The sequence below is a fragment of the Sinohyriopsis cumingii genome, chromosome 6, assembly GCF_028554795.1.
Source record: "Sinohyriopsis cumingii isolate HCF-2022 chromosome 6, ASM2855479v2, whole genome shotgun sequence".
Classification (NCBI taxonomy): Eukaryota; Metazoa; Mollusca; class Bivalvia; order Unionida; family Unionidae; genus Sinohyriopsis; species Sinohyriopsis cumingii.
This window is the reverse complement of record NC_142966.1, coordinates 2,187,978-2,215,126: the sequence shown is the minus strand read 5'-3', so window position 1 is coordinate 2,215,126 and position 27,149 is coordinate 2,187,978. Positions and strand designations below refer to the sequence as shown.

The following is a 27,149-nucleotide window of genomic DNA, read 5'->3' as shown; positions in this document are numbered from 1 at the left end:
ATCTTTTGCATGTCATGCTTATTAGATGACACATACTCTTCATCAGCAAAATTTGTTGTAAAAAAAATCATTGATTTCTACGAGAGTATATATGGTATAGTCAAAGATATTGAGGGTGTAATGAATGGACAGCCCAAAATGTAGTCACGTAATTGATAAGCTTAGGCCACAGTGCCGTAAGTTTGGTTAGGTAGAGTTATTTAACTCTAGATACATCTATATACTCGTTATTATGAGTGAATAATAATAATAATAATAATAATGCTTTATTTATAGAAGGTGGCTCATTAGTCAAGGACTATTCTCCCTTGAGGCCCTTTTAAGGAGAGTATAACAACCCGGCTGTAGATTTTCCATCATATTCCATGAAAAACGATGGAAAACGATGGAAAATTCTAGCATGGAAAACGCTGGAGTATTTGGACTAATATTCCAGCCTCTGTCCATGGTAGGCTGGAAAACCCTGAACAATTCTTGCATGGAAAATGCTGGACAATCCTAGCATGGAAAACACTGGAGTATTTGGACTAATATTCCAGGCTATGTCCAGGGTAGGCTGGAAAACCTGGACAATTCTAGCATGGAAAACGCTGGAAAATTCAGCATGGAAAACGCTGGAGTATTTGGACTAATATTCCAGGCTATGTCCAGGGTAGGCTGGAAAACCCTGGACAATTCTAGCATGGAAAATGCTGGACAATTCTAGCATGGAAAACGCTGGAGTATTTGGACTAATATTCCAGCCTATGTCCAGGGTAGGCTGGAAAACCCTGGACAATTCTAGCATGGAAAACGCTGGACAATTCTAGCATGGAAAATGCTGGAGTATTTGGACTAATATTCCAGCCTATGTCCAGGGTAGGCTGGAAAACCCTGGACAATTCTAGCATGGAAAATGCTGGAGCATTTGGACTAATATTCCACTCTTTATCCAGGGTAGGCTGGAAAACCCTGGACAACACTAAAATTTAGCTGAAAATTGTTGAAATATTTTATGAAAATGAGATTTTTAACAGTGATGCAACTTTTATTTGATGATAATTTCAAGAAGAACATGATCCAAATTACCCCAACCAACTCCTTGTGTGGACTGAGGTGTTTAGTAACTTTTGAACAAGGAAACAAAAATTAAAAACTATACTTGTCACTGGTAGCTCAATAGGTTGTGCACTAGTATTCAGTAGATAACATGGCTTAAGTTGTCATAAATGTTGCTACACTTCTACTGATGTGTCATAAAATCCAGATTACTGGCTCCTTACATCATCCGAGTTTCTAAAAATATGTTCTCTTACTCTAGTTATAGTTTGAATTTATTCTGAAGCAATCTTAACAACAAAATAACAGAAATTCACATTAATTTCTATCTCAATTTTAATTAAAAAATTTAAAATATTTTTTACACGTGTTGTTTCATAGTTCATTCACCACATTTCTTATTTTTCTGTTGTCACCACTGGAGTCTGTGGAAGTGATGGTACTCTTGATGGTTTAACCAAATCGCAAAGCTTCTGCCTCGCCATCACTTCCCCAATGTTACACTTCTTGATGATTTCTGAAATACAAATCGTTGTATATTAATAAATAGAATCAAGCAAGATTTCAATCCCATATATATATATATATATATAGAGAGAGAGAGAGAGAGAGAGAGAGAGAGAGAGAGAGTGAGAGAGAGAGAGAGAGAGAGAGATGGGGGGGGGGGGAATTGAGAGAATGAGAGAGTTATGCCTGAAACATTTCATGCAATTACAGTACTTTTACAATCCCTGAGGTTGGTAATTGTAATGAGGCACTTGGCTTGATGACTAACTTAATAGGCTTAAAAACCTGTGGTTTCCATCATAAATTAAACTGGCTACCTAACTGCTTCTGTGGCCTAAGTCTAAGTAGTTAGAGTGCCTGCTGCGGGTGTGAGAGGTCACAGGTTTGAACCCTTAACCGAGTCATACCAAAGACTTATAAAGAAAAAGGTACTTTTAGCTGCCTTGCGTGGTTCTCAGCATTGACCTGTTACCTCATGCTAGCGTCTTTGACGCCTCTACTCCTTTGACGTGGAAGCGCCTTTTGATGCCTGCTGTAAACATCAGCCATTTAAGCCGGTTTTCATAGCACCATCTTCGGGGAAAACCCCCTATTAGATACTACATTCATTTCTGTGAATAACAATTACATCAGATCACATGGTCACTGTTTATGCCCTGGTTGATATCTGCTATTTAAAGTAACTGGGTCATAATCTCCACTCTCCAAAATGGAGGTCGCGGATTTCATTCAGTACTTAAAAAGGTTTCACGATTAGAATCACAACTACAAAAGATTCAATAACTTAGGTAAAGGCTCTGATATTGATGTAGACAGCAATTAGTTTTTATAAATTATCAAATTCAGATGACTTAGTGATGTAGATGCAGATGAAATTGTAAATTTCAAGTACGAGAAATGGCAGCTACGATTGGTCACACGGCCTTACTGACATGACGGTGAATGAGTCCTCTCAAGATTTTGAAGCACATAAAAAATTCTTCAGTGAAAAATAATTACACAGCTATAACAATCAGACTTTAATATTAAATTTTTCCACACATAACAGATGTGTACAAAAATGTAAAATGGTTACAATTGCTGTTAAACGTAACATACACTACATTGCTTAACAGTTAACAGGCAGGCCTATGCGTATGGAGTTGACTAGGTAACAGGTGCTCTATTTATAGCATGCTGCACTTTGTAATATAAGGTAAACGGTTAAGAGGTTAGTGTTAGGACTGGTCAACCTGGTGTCAAGATAATGTGACTGGGTGGGAGACATTATGCTACATGTCTGTGGCATGATATCCCAGTGCTAGACATCACTATAAATTGCCACACTGCAGACATCGTTACAGTGATGTGACTAAATATCTGTTAAAGCTACGTTACTAAACATGTGAATCACGCACACAAAAACTGGCTACCATATACATGAAGTTGTGATTATACCATTTAAACTGATAGTATATTTACATTGTCCATTTGAATATTGCCTGTCTACACTATAATGTTTCAAGTAGTAGTTATGTATATGTTTAAATTTCCAATAATGTTCCAGCCTTAGTTCATAAAAAAAAAATTGTTACAATTTGGCATATATTTTGTCATAGGTTAACAAAGTTTAAAATGCATGGTTAATACTTTAAAATACACCATAAATTATTTGAATTCTGGACTGGTCTTGGAGAGGTGGCCTTGTGTGTACTTATTATTGGCTCTTGCCCTAAGTTAGCATCTTGCCAATATAGTCACCAGAACTGTACATCATTCTGAATATTTATTTAGCAGCTTGGTTAAAATCCTAAATTTGACATATTTCTGCCTCATGCTGGGTGCGAAAAAAAAAATTAATCCAAATTTTCACCATGATGATTCATATGCACTAAGTTTCTGATACATTTACTTATCTACATACACAACTCCAGGTTATAGCTAATGTTCTAGACATTTGAATTTGAAACAAATGTGGTATTACCTCTCGCTTGCTTGATTCAGATTAAAAGATCGAAGAATTTCAATGAAGCTGTCGCCATCAAGTTGTTTGCATAACTGTGCCTTGCAACTTTTTTTCTGAAATTAAAGGACACAAACTAAACAAGTATTTTTGGTGAGGAAAATTGATAATCATTTGCAACAGTTTACAGCTGTACATTCTTATTAATTATACAATAAGTTACTATTAAATATTACTGAAATAGCTGTATATAAATTGGATAGACAGAAACAAGCCATAACCTGAATCGAAGATTAATTGGAAAAGAGATCTACTGGTATATTTCAGAGTCACAGTCTGAAATTAATTAAAACAAATATAACTTATTGCTACAAATAGTACAATGTCTGGAAAATAATAACGAAAAGGTAAAAAATACAAATACCAGTCAGATCATTAATAATATCATGGGTGAATACAGTTTAAAGTGAAATTTACAATTTGGAAATGTATATTCGCAAGGCCGGCACGTACCAACTTTTAGAAAGACAGCCATGAGATGACTGGTCATTGTGCATTGCCGTTAGGGATAAGTAAAAAATATTGCCAATTATGTAAACAAAGCTTAAAACATAACACATACCCTTCAATACCCTTACAGGTTTGACGTTTAATTTATGTCTTCAAACAGCATAAAAAAAAGAAATTGTTCCATAGGATATATTTCGTAATAGCTTTCTGTAAATTTACGTCACGCGAAGTCTTTCGCAGCTAAGGTACTTGGCGGCCGTGCAAATAATTTTGCTACATTTGGACTGAGAAATGACTTACCTGCAATTTTCGCAATAATACACTCATGGTATCCCTTGAATCCACGACAAACTGCCTTCACTTTCTCTCCCGTGCGATATTCCTTCATTTCTTTTCGTGGCGAGTGAAAATCAGCCATACAGATTATGCCTCCCTGAATGTGACGATCATTCAGCCATATAACCAGGAATATTTTGAGTTCAGTGGTCATCTTAAAATCCTGGGATATTTTATATTGTACAATTTCAATGACACTCTAATCGAAAATTGCGCCCAATTCTAGACTGGTTATCCAAAGTCTTTTACGGTGCCAAATTTAGAATCAAAATTTACAGAAACGTTTTTTTCTTCTTTTTTCTTCTTCTTCTTTTTGCAGAATATTTTGTTCTAACGCATGAAATCGAAATGTGCCGGCTTTTTCAATGTAGTAATTGGTTTTTAAAAAAATAAGTGCATAATTTTATATCCCATCATAGTCAGCTTCATCAGCCATCATCATACAGAACAATCTCGGCTATTTCTGCGTGACAAAAACGTGACTCCGATACATGAAGGCGAATACTTGACAGAAAAATCAGAAATTTTGTTCTCTTTTGATTTATGATTTATCAAAAGACTTAATATGTATACATCAGATACCAACGCCGTGATTTGGATATGTTGGGGAATGGATCGGTTTACAGTAAACTGGTTTCAGAAGACAAAGTTTACGACCAAGAGGCAATATCGTGTCGAGGTGTGGAACACAAATGGAAAGACAACACAAATTGGACACCCAAATATTATAGGTGAGTATGAAATAAACGGAGTATCGACTTTATCTCGTTTGCCCAAGTATAAACTGACTATATGATTAACCGCCCAGCACTATATTATATATGTATGACTGGTAATTAAATTGTAAGCAAGTGTAGAAGCCCACGTTATACAAGCAGTCATTGGTTGGCACCGGCTTTTGGCACTAAATATTTAGTCCTGGTATTGGTATAAATTGACAAATGTGTTCGAAGCTGCGCAGTTGAAATTCATTATATAATTGTAATACGAAATAGTTGTTAAAAGAACTGACTGATTTAATTTCAATAAATGTGAAAAGATATACAAGGTCAAAAACAAGTTTCCTCTTGCACCAGTTTTAAAATTAGAGTAGGTATTTTTGTTTTTCAATATATATATATATAACTTTCAAAGCAACCTAATTTGTGCAATTTTATGTTAACAGCCATAACCTTGTAATTGTCAGTCTTGGAAATGTTAACTCCAGTGATACATGTAAGCCCAAAAAGGGACTGCTTTGGTATTATGATAAAGTTGTGAATTTATTGAGTATTTGTAGATCTAAGTCCAAAAAGGTCTTTAGGTTACTGCTAAATTTTCAGACTGCTTCATATATAAGTAAAATCATAACTTAAGTCCTGGAAAAAGAAATTTTGAAAAATTTCACATTAATCTTAGCAAGATTAAAATTTACCCAAGTTTTACCATGAAGATGATTTTTGAACGATATGTTAATGTTTTAATCAGTCTGACTGTACAGTCTGTAAGCGTTTTAATGTTGTTTGTGTATTACAGGTACTGGCGTTCAGGAAAAAGTACATAAGCAGTATAAAGTTAATTCCACAAAGTCCATTCCTAAAAGCACCATGTTCTGGAGGAAGAGAAAACAATGGTAATTCCAGGAGTAGTATAGAGTTTTTTCACATTTAAAATAATATCTGCAGCTGTCTCTCACAACATTGTTTATTTTTGTGAAGATAAGCATTATTCTTTATACATTTGTTCTTGCCTAGTACATCACAGCTTAACATGGCTCATATCTTAAACAGTTTCATTACCATATCAATAATTTAAGGAATAAACAAATTTCACTATACAACACTAAGTGGAATTTTCAGAGTTCAACAGAATTGAGTATATGGTGAAATCATTCAGTATTTACAGACAGAATATTCAATGTACGTGTTTGAACAGAACATCCACTCTGTATGGGTTATCCAACACACCATACACAATATATGCACAATGTACACCATATACAACCAAATCAGCCAATTACAGAAATTCCAGGAAATATCTGATCAGTATTGATTCTTGCAGAACAAGATATAATAATTTATTGTTATGCATTGTGATTTAATCATACTTCAGTTTTTAATTATTTAAAATGTTAAATATGATTTTTACTTTCATTTTTCTTATAACGCCCTGAAACGTTATGAAACTTGAGTTGTGTTTCTGAAAACATCACATAAATGTATGAAGTGTATGTTGTATCACATGTACTTTGTATGATTGAGTATATTATTGTGTATCAATTACTTGTCATTTAGGGGCCCCGAGTGGCCGAGTGGTCTAAAGCTCTCTTCGTTACGGATCACTGCCATCTCACCTCTGTCTGCGGCGGTTCGAGTCTAAGATTCAGCCAATGTGGGCATGTGAGAAAGCTTGCCAGTAGCTTCTCGTGGGTCGGTGGTTCTTTCCGGGGTTTTCCGGGTTCTTCCTCCATCATTAATACTGGCCGCCATGTATAGCCTATCGTGCTGAAAAATGGCGTTAAACCCCACAACAACAACAACAACAACAACTTGTCATTTACATGCATTCATTGTGTATCATGTTTGCATTACCCATGTTTAAATGTTGCATGCATTAACACTGGATTTGTCGAACTAAACTACTGTAACAGTGTAATATTAACTGTACATATTCAATTCCCACAACAAAACAATAATGTTTGAATGTTAAGATTTTAATATTAATTTTAAATGTTCACTAAAATTTGTATTTCTCATTACAGTGTTGTTGATCTAGGTAAATCCAGTTCTGTTGGTCTTGGAGATTATGAAATTGGTGAGTGTATGAGTGCAAGTAATACTAACTCTTCAAATATAATGAGAATATCAACAGATGAACCAACTAGATATGGTGACAGTGACACGAGTTTTTCATCTGACTCAGAAGAAAGTATAGAGTTTTAATCAAGTTCAGACGATGAACAGTATTATCAGGTGAATGAAGCAACTCAGTCTTACCCATCCTATGTCACAGATCCCCATCTTTGTGTCATAGCCCCATAACAAGATATATATTGCAGTGAAATCACAAAGTCTGAACATGTTATTGCCCTTGGGGCTTTGCCAACAAGACAAATTGTCAAATGCTAAATATGTGACTTTTTGGACTTAATTCATTTGCATCTTCCTTCAGCAAACACAGGATTAACAATTGTCAAAGATTTGAAGGAAAAAATGTGAATTCAGTAAGGAGTATCTCAAATACAATTTTTATTGTGAGATCTGCAAAAAATTGATGAAATGTGTGAAACTGGGGGCTGTACAGGTGCAACTAATAAGTATAAGCAAACATCTCTTTGGAATGAAGTTGGCTCTGACAAGAAAGAAGACTTCCTTTCGTCATCAAAAATAGGATAGAGTGTCTTCGAGAACCTATTATTGTTGTTGAAATTGGAAATGCCATTTATGGTGCTGTTCTCCCAAATCATCATGAAAAGGACTAAAATGGCTCTCACCATTGCACAGCAGAATTTCATACTTGTACACTGTAGTGTCAAGCTCATGTGGTGAACAGATTTGGACATATTTATAATTGTATATGCACCAGATATTTTCTGGTCAGGATTTAACTAATTTTTCAAGATATCTTTTCATACATGTATAGTTTGTGTTACACCAACATTTTTGTATAGTGATGTTCTTTTGATAATGAACATTTAATTATATATGTGGTACATACAATAAATGATATACTACTTCAACACTTGTGGTTTGTCTTTTTAAAGCAGGGGTCAAGTATGTGTGTATGTGTGTGTGTGTATGGTTTAGTTTGTTTATTTGACTTGTGTCCTCTATTCTCAGTATATATTTATCATGGATTTGAAATAATAGTTTAGTTTCAAGTTCAAAAATCTGTGTTACAGTGCAGTTTAGTCATGATTGCTCTTTCTTTAGGTAATTAAAAATAATTCTTAGTACCAATCTTGAAAATTGACTAAGTTCTTTTCCAGGGTTTTCCATGCTGAAATTTATCCAAAAAGTTCTAAGTCTAAACTGTCCATGCTTTTCCAGGGTTTTCCATGCTGAAAAAAATTCAGAGTCCAAAATGTCCATCGTTTTCCAGGGTTTTCCATGCTGAAAAAAATCAAAGTCCAAAATGTCCATCGTTTTCCAGGGTTTTCCATGCTGAAAAATTTCAAAGTCCAAAATGTCCAGCATTTTCCATGCACAATGTCCAGGGTTTCCATGCTAAATTCTGCAGAATATTTCATTTGTCCATCGTTTTCCAGGGTTTTCCATGTTTTTCCATCGTATTCCAGCCTTTTCCAGAGTATATGATGGAAAAAGTACAGACGGGAATGCACATTATATGAAGAGAGAAATAATTACTGTTTATTTTAACATGTTTAGTATTAAAATACTAAATTCCTTTATCTATTAAAAACACATACATGCTCATGATATCTCTTCTTAAATACTCTAATATTTTCCGCAGATTTTACATGTAGTGGAAGCTTGTTCCACATAACTTTACCAGAGTATTGGAAGCTCTTTTTAAATTGCTCTGTTCTTGGTTTTGGTGCTAGAAGGTTTCCATGTGATATTGATCTCAACTGGTATTGTGTTGAAAAAGGTCTGAATAAGTCCTGAAGATACTCTGGTGCAGTTCCATATAAACATTTAATTTTAGAACTGTCTTGTGAAAATCTATCCTGTCATATATTGTGAACCATGTGAGCTCTGTAAACAATGCCTTTGAGGGATGATCAACAGATTCATCTAAAATTATGTGTGCTGCTCGTTTCTGAAGTTTATAAATCCTGTCAAGCTCAGATTTAACAGTTTTCCCATACATTTGAACAATAATCCATTGTTGGAAGAATATATTACTTGTAGTATAGATTTCAAGTTTCCATAGGTATATATTTCTTGACTCTGTTGAGTAGGGCAATTTTGGATGACAGTGTTTTGCAAAGTTTATCAATATAGTCATCCCATAATAAATTATTATCCATGGACACATCTACAAGCTTTTCATGTTTGACATTTTCTAACAGATGATTTTTTATTGCATGAAATAATTCTGGGTTCCCTGACTTGTGTAGCATTTGCAATGTCCCCAGAATCATACATTTATTTTTATCTTCTTTAATTACCATCCTATTTTATTGTGCCAAGTTTTGGACTCTAGTAAGGTCTGTCAGTTTAATCTATTTTGAATAACTTCAGTATCAGAACTAGATGTATACAAGGATGCATTGTCTGCAAACAGATCTGTATTTGTGGATTCATTATTTAATGGTAGATCATTGATATAGATAAGGAAGAGGAGAAGGCCTAAAACTGAGCCTTGAGGGACCCCAGAATGAATAGTGTGAGTTTGAGAGCTAATATTGCCACTGTTTACTTGTGAGACCTTTGGTTTAGGTATGATCTAAACCAGTTTAAAGAAGGATTGTCGAACCTGTAACAATTCAATTTTTGCAACAGAATTTCATAATCAACAAGATCAAAGGTTTTCTTGAAGTCAGGGATAATAATCCCAGTCATATTCCATTATCCTTTTCCTTCAGCCAAAGATCAGTTAATTTGGTAAGTTCTGTTTGACATGAGTGGTACTTTCTAAATCCTGAGTGTGCTTTATGAAATAGAGAGTAAGTTTTAAAAAATTTATAGACCTGATTGGCTACTTGCTTTTCAAATAATTTTGACAATACAGGTAGAATTGATATTGATCTGTAATTCCCTGTATCACCCTTTTCTCCATTCTTAAAGATAGGTGTAACTGTTGCACATTTCAGTGTTTCTCAAAAATTATCACTTATTATACTTAAGTTTATGATATGCGTTAATGACTTTGTAATTACTGGTGCAGCAATTTTAAGAATTCATAGACCAGTACCATCTAATCCAGAGATTTATTAATATTCACCTTAATTAGCATATCAGAAATATCAGCTTCACTAACATTAGCTACTGAAAAATAATTAACATCAGGAATTTTAGGTCTTATAAATGAGAGAAGAGCATCAAGTTCATTTGGGATGTTAGTCTGATTCTGAATACTGCTACAGGAGATGCTTGTGGAGAAATTATTGAACATTTCCACAATGTCTTGCACAGATGTTGCTATATCATCATTTTGCTTAAGTCTAGGTGGAAAACAGCTGTTCTTGGGTGGGTTCAGGTCTTTTAGATGCTTCCACAATGTCTTGGTACTCTTACTTTCATCAACAGCCTGTTTACAGTAGTTCTTTATTGCTTTTTCTATCAGGTGATTAGCTACTTCCTCCACTTTCTATAGCTTTTCATGTAATTTTTCTTGTGGAAATAGAGTGAATGAGTAGGTGAAATAGAGTCCAAGATAAAGAGCTGAAAATAAAAATTAGAAGTCACTTAAGCATGACAGTCATGGTAACCTTATTGTTGTATAGTTGAGTTATGATATATCTACAGGTTAGTTTTCCTGAGTATAGTGAACTTAAACCCAAATAATCATGGAATTTCTAACACAAGTCCTAATTATTTAAGTTCTGAATAAACTTTAGTGGTATTCCAAAATAAATCCAATTCTGGAAGTGTTTGATGTGCCTGTGAAGGCCTGTGGCATAGTGATGTGCTGACAGTTTTTTGTTGAATCACAATAATACAATCCAAGAGGATGTCCTTTTTTGAATTTCACTATAAATACAAGTCACTATTTCCAAGAATGTTAATTTTGAGCACTTTATATTTCCAGAGGAGAATAACTGGAATTAAATAATTTGAAAAAATAAATTCCAACCCAAATAAAATATTGGACAAAACAATAATACAACTGATTCTGCTTAGATCTCATAACACGAATGAATAATTTCTAGATAAGCAAAGATTATATATAGTCCTCTGCTTGACCTTGGGTCAGAATCAACATTTTCTAAAAAAAACTATTACCTAATGGAACATTTCAATCTGGAAGGTTCCAGATGTTTACAAGATAAAATTTATGTTATAATTAGAAGTTCTGTTACTAAAATTATAATATAAAATGTAAACAACAGGTGTATCGAGCATTTCATGGGGAATTTCCAATGTTCTGGACTCAGACTGAGATAGATATGCTGTTTATAAAACTAGAATCATTGTTTCAGGTCAGGCAGAAAAGGAACTTAATTTTGGACAAGGTCAAGTCCAAAATGCAACTGTCGAATTTTAAAAATCTAACAAACAATGCAAATTAAATATACATGACACTAATAACATTTTTCATGTCTTTCACATTGCCTGACTGTGTATGAATGGAAATGCATTTTCTGAACATTTCATCTAAAGCTCTTTAAGATAAATCAGTGAAAGTTGATGTCAGCTGAGTAACTTGACAGATCTGTTTGAATGGGCATTGTTAGATTTCCATATTGTGGACTTGGTAGGCAAGAGACAAAAGTAACTTAATTTGCTTGTTTTTAGTTCCGATTTTTGAAAAAAAAACATTTGTAAAATTTATATACTGTACTGTGTATACATGTTTTATCTGGACTAATTTGCATTAAAATATTACAGTGTAAGTATGTCACTTAATTTTGTTGGGTTGTAACAGCTTATTTTGTGTTCCTTTTGATTTAACATACATAGTACAAACTCTGACTTTGTACATGATAAAGCACATTTTGATTTGATTTTCAGGTGTCACATAATGAAGAATGGAATCAATATGATATTTGGGAGCTTTCATGTTTATCAAAACAGGTAAGTACATGAATGTATTTGTATAGTAAAGAAGAGAGAAAAAGTATCATTTGATCACTAAACAGTATATTTGTTTGACTTGGGAGAGGGACATAGAAAGTAAGCCATGTCTTATCATCATGCATGAAAAAAATTAAAACTTTTGACTGTACCATACATAATATGTAAGCCGCTATGTGAGATAGTTACGTTACTACAAGTTGTATCATGCATTGCCTGGAACTGAATTAAACACCAAATTGCAGTGACTTGTCTATCACACAGGACTAAATTTTAGTATGTAAGTGATTTTATCAGAACTCTGCATTTTTAGAAATTCTGTGTGTGTGTGTGTGTGTGTGTAATATTTGCTTGCATATGTGGTCAGCAGATGAAGAAGTACAACATTGTTTTCATGCAAAGAATTGGTTTTTTAAAAATGGTTTGATTAGCAGAAATGTAGCACAATAGAGAAGTGTCAGACTTGTTCATGAAAACCCCAGGATTGTATTTACTAGTCTCTGTTCTGAGCCATGGTTTTCTGTCAGACAGAATTGGATTTGTATTGCAGCCATGTGTAGATTCAATAGAATTTACTGAAAATGTCAGGGTTCACTGTTATCTTGCAGAATACTGATGAGACAGTATTTTCTCTAGTTGTTGATACCCAATAAAAAAGAAATTATTGATACAGTACCAGAGATGGAAAATTTAAGCCAATATAGATCGTGAATTTCTATGCCACCAGTCTTGGATTGAAATGGTAAACCTGTATTAGAATCATCATGCTTGCAACTGCAGAATGGGTTCTGCTTGGGCAGATTTCTGATGGAAACAGTCTTTTATGAGTTTACCTTTTGTTCCGTATAAAGAAATACTTTATGGTGTCATTTTGGAATAGTTTTAACATGTAGTGTTTGAAAAAAAGTAGGACAAAGTTATTAATTTGCAATTTCATCACTTCTTGTTATGTTGGACAACTGTGGGCTTTTATTAGTTTGAATCTACTCCATTCTTTTGCTCATCTAGTCCTAAACCAGAAGAGCTTATGGGATGGCCTGTTTTTCATTGTCTGTCTATTTGTTTATTTGTTAGCATGAGTTTGTATTGCTACTTCTAAACTTCACACACAATCTTCCCATGGTTGTAAATGAAAATGATGCTGCTTTGACAACTGGAATTTTTATTTTAACAGACATAATATCACTAAAGAGGCATACTGTTTTACAAAGTAAATGTTTGTAACATGCAGACTTAATTTACAAAGTAAATTTTTGTAACAGGCAGACTTAATTTACAAAGTAAATGTTTGTAACAGGCATACTTAATTTACAAAGTAAATGTTTGTAACATGCATAATATTTTACAAAAGTAAATGTTTGTAACAGGTATAATATCAGTGTAACAGGCATATTATTTTCAAATTAAATGTTTAGAATAGGAATAATATTGTATATAGTAAATATTTGTAATAGGCGTAATTTACAAATTAAATGTTTGTAATAGGCATATTTTACAAATTAAATGTTTGTAATAGGCATATTTTACAAAATAAATGTAATATGCATAATATTTTGCAAATTAAATGTTTGTAACCATAATATTTTTCAGATTAAACATTTGCAACAGGCATAATCTCAGTGTAACAGGCATAATACTTTTTTTAATGAAATGTTTGTAACAGCATATTATTTTTCAGATCAGATGTTTGTAACATAGTATTCTCCAAAGTGAATGTTGTCAACAGGCATATTAGTGTAACAGGCATAATATCAGTGTTACAGGTATAATATCAGTGTATCAGGCATATTATTTTACAGATTAAATGTTTGTAACAGACATAATTTCTTACAGAGTAAATGTTTGTAATAAGCATATACTACTTTACAAAATAAATGTAACATACAGTATTTTACAAAGTAAATGTTTGTAACAAACATATTATTTTTCAATGGCATTGTTCAGAATTTCTTTGAATGAAATTACAATAATCAAACAATACTGTTTAGTCAAACAGTCATATGGGCACTTTGTAATTCCATTAAATAATTTAAATGATTCCTCTCAGATTGAATCTAAACACAGCATTGATTACTTCTGCAGACTGAAAATAAAATAAGAACAGTAATAAAAATAGGAATAGGAATAATTGTTCACTTCTCTGATATACATCTCCATGACTATTGCAACTCTCACAATCTGCTGGGGTGTTCTAGTTACCTGCTGTCCCTGACCAGTTTGTTACTATTGTCACTCATTAGAAGGAATAAAATTAGGGTTGATTCCCATGTTCCACTGATCACTTTATGTCAGTGAGAGGTTTACATACCCCTTTGTTGCCAGTGTTGCTGATGACTCCGGTGGAGCTGGTATTGCTACTGGTAAGGTCATGTGACCATTGTTGTAACAACTTACTATTGTAGCAGTTGAGTTCTGAAATAAACCATTGTCTCTTAGCTGGGTTTTGGATACATAGAAATACGATTTTAAAGAGGGGTATAAATAAAGAAATACCTTGAATAAAACTCGTATAATTTTTTTTCTTTCAATTTACAGACACTTTGTTTTCTATATTATAGAACCACAAAGTTAATTTTTGTAATGCAAAACATTATACTGCCATGCTGTGGTATATATTATTGGTTGAAATAAAGTCTGCAGGTGTGTCAGGTTGTGGAATCATAAGACTGTCAGTAGGGTTGACATATGGTTGGTGTGTAATTTCATCCAACTGTGACAAAGTTCCACCAGGCTTGCTGTGTGTTCTATTTTAATTGAATTGCCTTTAGTTGCAGTAATTGGTTGTGAACTCCAAACAGTTCTTGGGGTCAGTAGGTCATCAGTAACAATCCATTTTGAAGAACTGTTTTCTAGATTAATTCGGCTCAATAATTCCACATGAGCTAATTGGGTTTGTTCATCTTTTATTTCCATACTGAGTGGTGTACAATCCAATCCATTGTTTGACTCAATAGGTCCTCAATAACAAAATATTTTTGCAGAATTTCTTTAAAAAATCCAGTGGTATGAAATCCCATTATTATTGGTGAATAATATTCATTGGTTACATTTGTTAAACAGTATGTAGGAGAGACTAAATGGGAATCCCAAGTGAAAATATTAGAACACTTGAGGGATTTCCATAATCATTAAGATTCCCTTGTGTCTAAGCATTTTAATTTATCTGACCACAGCATAGATTGTGTTAAATATCAGACAATATGAATTAATAAATCTGATCCAGAGTTCTCTAGTAGCACTTTCTATAGGAAAGAGAGAGAGCTTTTTTGTATATACCAATTACATACTCGACAGCCAGTAGGGATTAACATCTCTGTTTAAATGGGAGTTCTGGCTAACTATTGTAGTTAAACGGTTCTTAATTATTATTGATTATTCTTAAAGTTCTTAAGGGCACTTTATGTTTGCTGTTAATTCTGTTCTGAATTATTATTCACTGAGTTTATATGCCCTCCAATGGCTTTTTCACTGCATAGGTACACCCTCCAATGGCTCCTTCATTGTGTAGGTGCGCCCTCCAATGGTTTCTCCATTGTATAGTGAATTATAGGGTACTTCTTGTGATGGGGGCTCCACTGTCTCAACATTCTTAGAACCTCCATAAATTAAACAAGTAAATAATTTTAAGTCAGTGTTTGGTCATAAAGTTAAACTATTACAAATACAGTTATATTTATGAACCTTGAATCTCATGCATGGCACGTGTCATATATGCCATCATGATGGCCAAAATGGATGTTGTGAAAGAAAAATGGGCCAAATCCTACTTTTGGAAAAATTTGAGATTAAAATAAGGAGGAAAAATGTTATTTTTAAAACTAATTTTTAGTGTATATTAATTTAAGTACATATAATCTTTTGTAAGGCCAAGAATCATAAGATTTTCAGCTGTTTTCTGTTTGACTTTTTAAGTAGCTTCTCTTGTCTGTTAAATATTTTCTCATTTGCTGAATCAATGTGTTACTGGCCCTATGTCATAAATGTCTTAATAGGGTGTTGACATCACATTCAGAGTTTTCTTTTCTACTGCATTAACAGTGGACCTGGTAAATTATAGGCTTCAGTGTCATTAATTCCGATTTTTGTCAACAAGCCCTCTGATGTCAGTATTAATTTGGAGGGTGTCGACAAATGTTTAAATGTCATCGTCCCACATTTTAGTTACATTGTTATGAATACATATGCAGCAATTAACATGCACAAGACAAATATATCTACTTTAAGTTACTCACCATTTAATTTTTTTTTAAAGGGAGTGTGTGGTTATTTTTAAGCTGAGATATTTTATTCTCTTATCTCGAGATAATTCATTTCTTATTTCAAATAATGTAATAAATATAAAATGGTGTTGTTATAAATTAGAGCATGATTTAGATTTGTTATAAATGATGCATTGGCATTCTCCTCTTTGCCAGCTTCCTAGTATGTATAATGCATTGATTGATAGAATCTTTGTTTGTGTCCAGATTTATGGCATCTGAAGTACTCAATCTGTTTGGCATGGTGGCATACCTGTGTCCATTTTCTCTACAATTGAGACAGTACTCTTCATTATAGTGCCTGAAAATGGGGGCATACATGTTAATATTTCTCAGTAGTTGAGAGGTTCCTTTTCTATGTAAATGAAGTTTGTCTCTGTGGTAGAGGCTTAGGTTGACATCCTGGTTCTGAAGAAAGAAAGATGTGTATTGTGGAATGTACTGTAGGTTGAAGCCTTGTACAGCTTTATGCCACTATGTAAGAAAAACTATTGTATGAATATAGTGACACACACTGTCTAAATATTGATGCATTCTATTTAGTAAATTATGATGTAGTTAATGAAGTAATTATTAATACCATATGGGTTGCATTAGAATTAATGAAGATATATCTAACTCAAGTATCTAGGATCCTTTACTGTAATTCTACACTTATTACGTTCTAATAAATTCAAATACACATAACCCAATGCAAAGATAATTACAGGTAACTTAAAGCAAACATATTCTACTTAACACAAATTAACTATAAAATCTGGCCAGGTTATCATCATGTCATTTGAAGCTCCTATGCTACAAATTCCATGTTTATTGACAAGTTAATCTAATCCCAGTCAGATTAATTGCAGTGACATTTCCCTTTGAATCAACTTCCACCCAACCTATTCCTTGTACCTAGAACACAGTGGTTACTACTCTGGATGATAAAATATCTATTTCATAGAATTCTCTTATGCAATGCCAAATTGAATGAAGTCTCCTAGAAATGCCAGGTTTTTCCACTTAAGTTTTAGACTCTGACCCCCTATTTTTTGTTAGCTCCTAGTCTACTTTATCAGATTTATTCGCTTGCATCCTTTAGACTTTGATTTTGACATGTCAAGGCTCTCAACACTGGATGTATAAGAACCCCATCTATGCTTTTGACATTAACTAAGCTAAGAACAAATGATTACATTTCTTTGAAGTATTTAGGCAACTCAAGATTGCATAATATAGAGGTAGGGACTCCTGCTCTATTTAATAGGATTAAATCAACATGCAATTCATTGGATACAAAATTCTCCAAGAAACAAGAGTTCATTACACCTCTGTAAAAGCTGGGAAATTTCCAGGCTGCACCCCCATCCCCAGCCCCAGAAAAGTTAAATTGTTGGTTCCTGATATAATTGGGGTATACTGTAGTATATATTGTGGTATGTTCATAAATGCTGAGGCCTACTGTGGTCCAGAATTTTTCATGATACCCAACTCAACTGTAAATTTTCTTAATCATACATGGGTAGCAAGTTTGGAATGTCCCATTTTATGTTGATACAATTTTAATCAGCAACTGATTATTCCAGTTGGATAAAAAAAATGTTAGCACAGCATCAGCAGGGAATTAAATTCTAATTTTTAGGGTAGTGGATGTTGTCATAGAAACAATTGTCAGTGTCCACGGCATCTGAAGGAAGTACAGTAAGAAGGATTTGTTTGTTAGCCATCTCCACTCCCATACTCTGACTTGTTTTAGATAAGAGTTTCCTCGCAGAAAGAAATTTCACTTTTTTTCAAATTTGAAGATATCACCATCATGCCTTGCAAGTTTAAATGAAGACATTGAAATTGGTAATAAGATGTTTGAAAAGTATTCGTGCAGTGCAAAACAAAGGGTGTGGTGACCAAGATGAGTCCTACACCTTGGTCAGATGGAGCAGTCTGAAATGGCCAGGTTGAAGGAAAGCAATAGTAGACTGTTTGGAAGAATTTATTTTATCTTGTGAAAAATGAGAATGGCAAATGAACAGATTATAAGTGTATGTCTACCTGTAATCTGCATGCTAGAAATATGGTCAATATGTCAACAGACAAAAAAATCACACCACCATGCCACTGAGAGGCCTTGTAAAGATGAGAAGAACATCAAGTTGATAAATCTATTAATAATATATCTTCATGGTTACATTAATATCATATTGACACATTTGCAAATTGCTATCTGGCCTGCACCCTAGGGAAGTTGAACATGTTTGGTCAGGGCACATGACCTGACATGTGAGAGCATTGAATTGCCAGTAGTATAATGTCTTGTGCGATTTTATGTATGTACTAAAGGTCCATTATAACCCTACCAGTCGTGGGATCTAATGTTCATAGCACATCTAAGAGAGTCCAGTTAAACCTTTTGCAACCTCCATTACCCATTGGAAAGTAGGGTATTGTGCTCGATTTCTTTATACCTGTATCCTTGTGCAACCCTTGTAACAATTTTCCTTGAAATTTTGCCCCTTGATGGACTGGATTTGGTTGGTGATTCCATATTAGATGATGCGAGGCAGTTGTTATGACTCGGCAGGGGATCAAGCCCATGACCTCCCGCATCTGAGGCGATCATTCTAACCACTAGGCCACTGGAGCAGTCTTTCTGTGGGGTATATATGGAATTAAATAATACATAACAGAGTAAATGTTTATCTACATTTAATAAAATATTATAGCTTACATGAATATGTTAAGTGTATTAAAAAACCCAAAATTTTATGGCTTTGAAAATGTAATCATTTAATTTCCCTAGGACCCCAATGTATCAAAATCTACATTGGACTCCACATTAATAAAGTATGTCATATAAATAGAACTGTGATTCATGGTGGGACTTTCAAGTGGTTGTCCTGAGGAAAAATCTAGCAGGTAAATAAGCATACCAAGTTACTTGGTTACCAAATAGTAAAAGCTTGGAGTTAGCTTCACAGTGGGCTTACACAGAGCAGGAGTTACAGAGAAAAATGTTGTTGAGGATAGATCATACGATTAACAATCAAAGAGATCCATGTAATGTCTTGAAGACTGTAAATTTCCTGAGGTAAATCTGATTAGTCATCAAACAACATCTTTGAGATATGGATTTAAACATTAGAATATGGAAAATAATGTTCTTTTGGTCATTTGGAATGTTATTATTCTTTTGGTCATTTGGAATTTTATTATTCTTTTGGTCATTTGGAATTTTATTATTCTTTTGGTCGTTTGGAATATTATTATTCTTTTGGTCATTTAGAATTGTTCTTTTGGTCATTTGGAATATTATTGTTCTTTTGGTCATTAGAATATTGTTGTCCTTTTGGTCATTTGGAATATTATTATTCTTTTGGTCATTTGGAATATTATTCTTTTGGTCATTAGAATATTATTGTTCTTTTGATCATTTGGAATATTATTGTTCTTTTGGTCTTTGGAATATTATTGTTCTTTTGGTCATTTAGAATATTATTCTTTTTCTTTTGGTCATTTGGAATATTATTGTTCTTTTGGTCATTTGGAATAGTATTCTTTTGGTCATTTGGAGTATTGTTCATTTGCTCATTTAGAATATTATTGTTCTTTTGGTCATTTGAAATAGTATTGTTCTTTTGGTCATTTAGAATATTATTGTTTTTTTGGTCATTTGAAATAGTATTGTTTTTTGGTCATTTGGAATAGTATTCTTTTGGTCATTTGGAGTATTATTGTTCATTTGCTTATTTAGAATATTATTGTCATTTTGGTCATTTGAAATAGTAATGTTCTTTTGGTCATTTGAAATAGTATTCTTTTGGTCATTTGGAGTATTATTGTTCATTTGCTCATTTAGAATAGTATTGTTCTTTCGGTCATTTGAAATAGTACTGTTTTTTTTGGTCATTTGGAATAGTATTCATTTGGTCATTTGGAGTATTATTGTTCATTTGCTCATTTAGAATATTATTGTTCTTTGTTCATTTTTGAAATAGTATTGTTCTTTCAGTCATTTGGAATTAGATTATGGGCTACAATCATGTATAGAACATGCTGGGTTAGGGAAAAGGGTAATTTGTTTTCCTACAGAATCCCATTAATGGATCAGTAATTAGGGCCTTGATTCTATATCAAGATCTGATTAATGTCTGCTGAATTGTCATCATAGAGATGTCTAAACAGGCGTCATTAGTTTGCTGATAAGCAAGATATATGCATATGATTGAGGTGATTTGGTTGGCTATTGTGGAGACCATACTTCTAATCAGATTTTGATAAAACTTGTCTTTCTAAAACATTTTGTGCAACTCAGCACACACACACACACACACACACACACACATGCACACATGCATACACACACACATACATGCGTGCATTCATACAAACATACATACATACATACATACATAAGAGCTGTGCTAGTTATTTGTGTCCCATTACAATGACTTTATTATAAGTTTTCTTTCATATATCGTTATATTTATTTATTTCCTTATTGTTTTTGTTTCTTGTATTTAATTTAGGAACTGTAATTTTGAATACATCGATACTGCGAGTAGTCCCAGAAAACTGAAAACTGGTTAGTTTAAAGTCATTGAAAACTAAACATTAGTTATTTATAAGTCATTGAAAAGTCAATGAATTTGAGTTTTCCTGATGAGTATCATCCCTCTCTGTGTGTGTATGCATGTCTTTGTGTGTGTGTGAAATTGTTGGGGGGAGGGAGAGATAAATATTTGATTATGAGTATACATTGATATAGGTGTAGATGAGTAATGAAGCATATGCATTTCAGTGAGAATGAAAACTATTTATATTGATGAATGCCTCTGGGCATCGTTATATATACTATCATCTCTTTGGCACGAATTGCATGTTGCACATACATTGAATATGTGGTTTCATATTTCTGAATGAGTGTCCATGTGGGGAAGAAAAGAAAAGATATATATATATATATATATATATATATATATATATATATATATATATATATATATATATATATATATTTTGCTGTATATGTTCTTACACCTATGGTTTTAAACAAAATAACAGAAAGAAGCTAAATCAGCAAGGTTAGAAAAATTCAACAAATGTATTTCCATCGAATACAAATTGAAAATTTAAAATAATTTATAGTAATGTGAATTAAATTCCATAATCCTAAAGTTCTATGTCTATGACAAAAGCATATAGCATTCAGAATGAACTCAGAGTATTGATTGTGCTGATGTGCTTATAGCCTTGGATGAGCTGATGTGCCAACAGTCTCGATATGACAGTGATATGATCCAGAATGCCTCAATGAATTTACAATGTTCCCAAAATAGTATTCTAGTCCAAAAGTCAATAAGCACTTTGTAATTCCTATGAATAATTTAAATAAATAAATCCTCACAAATTATGGCTGATCACAGTTCAAAGATTGATTCCACTAGACAGATGTTAACCCTTTACCTCATAGAGCGTAGTTACAAAGTGCAGCGCGCTATTAAAAGAACACCTGTTACCTATTCGACTCCATACACATAGACCTGCCTGTTAACTGTTTAGCAGTGTAGTGTATGTTACGTTTAACAGCAATTTTAACCATTTTACATTTTTGGTGCACATCTATTAATAATTAATTTTCATGGAAGAATTTTTTATGTGCTTTAAAATCTTGAGAGAACTCGTTCACCGTCATGTCAGTGAGTCCACGTGACCAACCGTAGCTGCCATTTCTCATACTCGAAATTTACAAGTTTTTGTCTGCATCTACATCACTACGTCATCTGAATTTGATAATTTATAAAAACTAATTGCTGCCTACATCAATATCAGAGCCTTTACCTAAGTTATTGAATCTTTCATAGTTGTGATTCTAATTGTGAAAATTTCGTAAGTACTGAATGAAATCCACGACTGCCATTTTGGAGAGTGGAGATTATGACCCAGTTACTTTAAATAGCAGATATTGACCAGTGCATAAACAGTGACCACGTGATCTGATGTAATTGTTATTCGCAGAAATGAATGTAGTATCAAATAGGGGTTTTTCCTCAAAGGTGGCGCTACAAAAACCGGCTTAAAATGGCTGATGTTTACAGCAGGTGTCAAAAGGCGCTTCCATGCAAATGGAGTAGAGGCGTCAAAAGGCTCTACCATGCGAATGGAATATAGGCATCCAACTTTGCTTGTATGAGGTAAAGCATTAAAACAGAAGTTAATAACTTTGTTGCAAACAACATTATATACAATCAAACCCTTTGACCTATGTTTCAATAACATTTTCTGGAAAAATCTCATCATCTTATTGAAAATTACCCCAAACTGTAAACAAGTTCAGGTCTGTTTGCTTAAATTTCATTGAATCAGCCTGATAAACATCAGGTAAACAATTTTCTTTTTCAAGGGAAAAGCCAATGTCGTGAACTCAAATCCAGGCAAGTATGGTCAAGTTTGACATGTGGAAAAATGGAGCAGATTTTATTCATAAGCAGAGGAGGATGTTTCCAAGGAAAATAACAACACTTTTTGTATTATAAGCGCAGACAACAAACAGTTGAGGATTGGATTGGGAAAATAGTCAAAATGCTTTAGGAGAAGCCATATCTGACATGAAAATGATTTAAAGTAATACAGTAACTCTGAATGAATACTGAATTTGATAAAAATGGCAGCGACATGAAGAGGATGAGCTTGATGGCTTTAAGCCTGAGGAGGTTGAGTAGGCAATTAAGAATTTGGACATTTGAAGGATTTAAATTAAATATAGTACTGGTGTACGTCAGCAGTACTTGGATTATTGCAGTGATCGTAGTACCATCACTATCAAGATCTAGCTCAGTGGCTTTCATCCGTAAATCTATCTCTCTACATACATACATATTCTCTCGCATATAACATATTTTATATGCTTAAAGTTTATGCTGTCATCTCGGTCATTACACATGTAAATTAGCCTTATGTCCTGTTGATAATAACAATACTGTAATCTAAATACTCGTATCAGATAAATTAATTGTGATGTATCTACTGTGCTCATCAAAAGTCATATAACCAAAATAACTTGTATAATGAGCAAGAATGGCAAATAAACCTTAGCATTTCATCAGCAGTAAAGTTTCCTGAAGCATAACTCAGAACAGAATATGTTGAACTTGTTAATATATTCACAAACACTTCATTCTTACCAGAACTTTTGTTTTTTTTAAAATTTGCAGTTAGGAAGAAAAGTGTAAAGAAACAACACTGAAAACATTTTTTTAACAAATTCTTTATAAAAATAAAATTTATGTCTGAGTGCATGTTTTGACATAATTTTTTTAATGATTTCAAAGGTCTCCCACAACTTGTGATTTGGAAAAAAACCCACCACAGATTGTGTCCCTAGAACATTACTTTAAAAATTAATTAATGGTGCCCCAGCATATACAGTGACCTAATATGTGCAATAAAAATATCTTATTTTGTGTTTCTCAATATTTTTTTCCATTTTCCTTTGTACAGATAACTTCATTAAGGGCTGATGTTCATGTCTACCTGCATTTTCCATGGATTCTTTGATTTAATTTTGTCTTGTGTCATGAGATGTAGGACCATTTAATTCTGGACAGGACCAGTAGCATTTTGAAGTTACTGGTCCTGTGGACTTGCTGGACTTTCTGCAGAGTTTCTCACACTGTTTCCAACACACTTAAATTTTTTTGGAACATGAAAGTCAGTTCAGAATCACACCTTGATGATCTTATTAAAAGTATTTTGAGTTGCCGAGACCTGTGCCATATTCTCTTGTGCCCAGATGGAATCTATATTATTTTATGGCCTTTACCCAAACACCCTGTGAACCATTTTGTGAAGCTTCCTTTCAGGACCTCACACACAAAACTGGTTTTATTAGTCTTGGCATTAGCGAGAAGATGGAGAAAGATTCATGCCTAATGCCTATTGACACTGTCTGTCTCTGGTTTAATAGGAATTATGAAACTGTTTCTCTCCTTTGTCAACTGGGATTTTTTAGGAGAAGATTAGTTGGTTGTTCCGGTCAGATCCATGCTGGGGATGATGATCAATATATGCTTTTATGCACTGTTAGGGCATTATGTTTCTATCTTAAGGCTGCCAAAGGGATAAAATGGGGTCTTTTTCATAAGGGTTCTATTGTTATTTCAGCTTCCACCATCTCTTTGTGGATTTTCAGTACCATCAAAAGAGCATATAGTCCCCTTTTTATATAGACCTATACTTTGTCAAACTAATGTGGAATGTCAGTACCATCAAAAGAGCATATTGTCCCCTTTTTATATAGACCTATACTTTGTCAAACTAATGTGGAATGTCAGTACCATCAAAAGAGCATATTGTCCCCTTTTTATATAGACCTATACTTTGTCAAACTAATGTGGAATGTCAGTACCATCAAAAGAGCATATTGTCCCCTTTTTATAAAGACCTATACTTTGTCAAACTAATGCTCAGGATTCAGAGTCATTGCTGCCTATTTTCATCATTCTTTCTTGGAGGACATCATGATGGTAGCATTTTGGTGATCATATTCCACCATATCTCCACTCTTTAGCGCAGGTGATCATCTTCTACCATACCTCCACTCTTTAGCGCAGTAAGACAAGCATTGTTTCTCTAGATCTCACAATTATGTCACAACACGTTACCCAGATTGGCACCAACATTTAGTAAAGTGGATCTCTAGTTCCCCAAATTGTGAGTACATTCCATTTTTCTCTTTTTTTGATTAGTTTTAACATATCAGCCTTCCCTCTGATAAATTTGGCAAAAGGGTTGCTGCTATTCAGATGTAGGGTTTTTGATGGGTGTAAAATTAATTGTAATTTAATGCAGTACTTACCTGTCACTTCTGCATAATTGTGATTAGTTTTACCCCTAGAATAATTACATTTTTGCTTCATGGTATTTGTGTGCTAAGTTTTTCAAATAATAATGTTTTAAATCAGAAATAAAAAGTCATGCTTGGGTTCATTTTGTATTCTTTCAGGCATATGTCTTACATTTGATAGACTGATTCAAGTACAATGGTTTTCATCTAAATATTTTAGCTAGTGGATGTTGAAAATGAAATTTTTTAAAATTTGTACTCTTTTTTTCCCTAATGTTTCTAATTTTATTTATAGGGTCCATAGCAGTACCACACTTTATTTAGAACTGCATGGTGATGGAGTGCAATATAATGGAAAACTATAGTGAAAATGTGACTGAAATTTCACTGGTATTTCAATGAAATTTCATAATTTCACTGAAAGTTTTGGTTAAAATATAAGTAAGATTTCACTGAAATTTGTGGCAATACCTCACTAAAATTTCACCTGAATTTTGGTGAGATTTCACTGAAATTTTGACCAAAACTTTCATTGAATTTTCATGGAATTACCAGTGAAATTTGACTGAAATAGTGAAATTGTAGAGTTACTATAGAGTGTTTGACTGATATTTGAGTAATTTTTCACTGAAATTTCAGTAATTTTTCATGACATTGAATGATGATTCTGCATGTGGACCATGAGAACAACTCTGTAAAGACATGACTATCTTTGATAGACATAGGCATATGACAGCATTGTCACCCACCAGTGATCTTTTCATTATCTCTATCTCTCCTTAAATTCTGGAAGGAAGTCAGTTTGGAATTATATTGTTATGAGTTTATGGTCATAAACGAGGCAACTGAAAGAAGAAAAACCAGCAAGTTTTGTAAAATCTAATAAATAATTTAATTATCAGAGTTATTAATGAAAATGTGAGAGGAACTTAGTATTATGAAGAGAACCTAAAATAATCCTGAAAAGTCCAAAAGAATGACAAGTTCCATATAAATTGCAGAACGGTAATGTACTGGTCCACTGAGAATCATAATGTTGTCAAAATGACATTGTCCAGAACGCCTTTGAATAATTCTCATTTGTACCACAATAATATTACAGTCTATTATTACAGAGCATTTTCTTTTTCCCCTGCACAGTCCAAGCAAATGTTTTTCCTCTCAGATAATATCTAAGTACAATGTAAAACACATCAGATTCTGCAGACTTGATGTTACAACTGGAATACAAGAAACAAGAATGACTCAAAATATAGGAATGAATCAGATTGCTGTGTCCTCTCCATATATACACCTTCAAGAGTCTATTACTAGGTTATGTTGCAATATACCCCACATGACAGATCTTATTACTCAGTCTAATATTTCAAAATACCTTTTCATGTGACCTAACTGATCCAATAGGAAATAACTTAATTCTTCTATGATACCACCTGACTGACTGTCAATACATACAAGAGCATCTATTTATAGATCCTATGCAGATTTTTCTTTAATATCTTAAAATAGACCCTACACATTTAAGAAACACACCTATTGTTAATCACTACAATTTATAGACATTAATAAAAATTACAAAATTTAGATAAAATATTTACTAGGAGTTAAAAAAATATAGATACACATAATATCACTTCCAGATAATACTGATCTGAAACCTTTTCATTTAACATGTTAGACGTGCGTGACTTGGTAATAGTAGTTAAAATCTTTACGGAAGATATCACAAGATATTAGCCTTGGCATTCAGCTTTCTTGCAAATTGATCAACTACATTCCCATCGACTTTGCATACGAGCCATTCTCATTTCCATACAGTTTAAAAACCACTGTTCAAACTTTTTGTGTCCATGTATCCATAGATAATTCGAGAGGCCATTGTTCAGCATGATTCAGATCAGTTTTCATTAGGTGAAGATTCATTGGGCAAGTTCAAACTTTTGACCAGTCAGAAAGCTCTTTACAGCAAGCATCTTTTAAATAATGTATGGAACAAATACTATTATAAAGACCATTGTGGAATGGGACCAGACAGACCATTATTTGAAAACTGA

The 27,149-nt window shown here is 33.4% G+C and overlaps 1 protein-coding gene and 1 long non-coding RNA gene across 2 annotated transcripts in view; one reads left to right on the top strand and one right to left on the bottom strand.

The window, feature by feature from the left end:
* The window catches only part of LOC149796270 (cGMP-dependent 3',5'-cyclic phosphodiesterase-like), a 322,613-nt gene that overhangs the window by 107,548 nt on the left and 187,916 nt on the right, over nucleotides 1-27,149 (top strand). The window contains exon 6 of the mRNA XM_089960908.1: nucleotides 11,953-12,015. Within this exon, the coding sequence (XP_089817034.1) occupies nucleotides 11,953-12,015 (63 nt within the window). The remainder of the gene's footprint in view (nucleotides 1-11,952; nucleotides 12,016-27,149) is intronic.
* On the bottom strand, nucleotides 1,357-4,535 carry LOC149796271 (uncharacterized). The gene is made up of 2 exons (XR_016421415.1): nucleotides 3,509-4,535; nucleotides 1,357-1,555 (listed from the first exon to the last, which is right to left on the bottom strand). It is a non-coding gene; the product is annotated as an uncharacterized LOC149796271 (long non-coding RNA).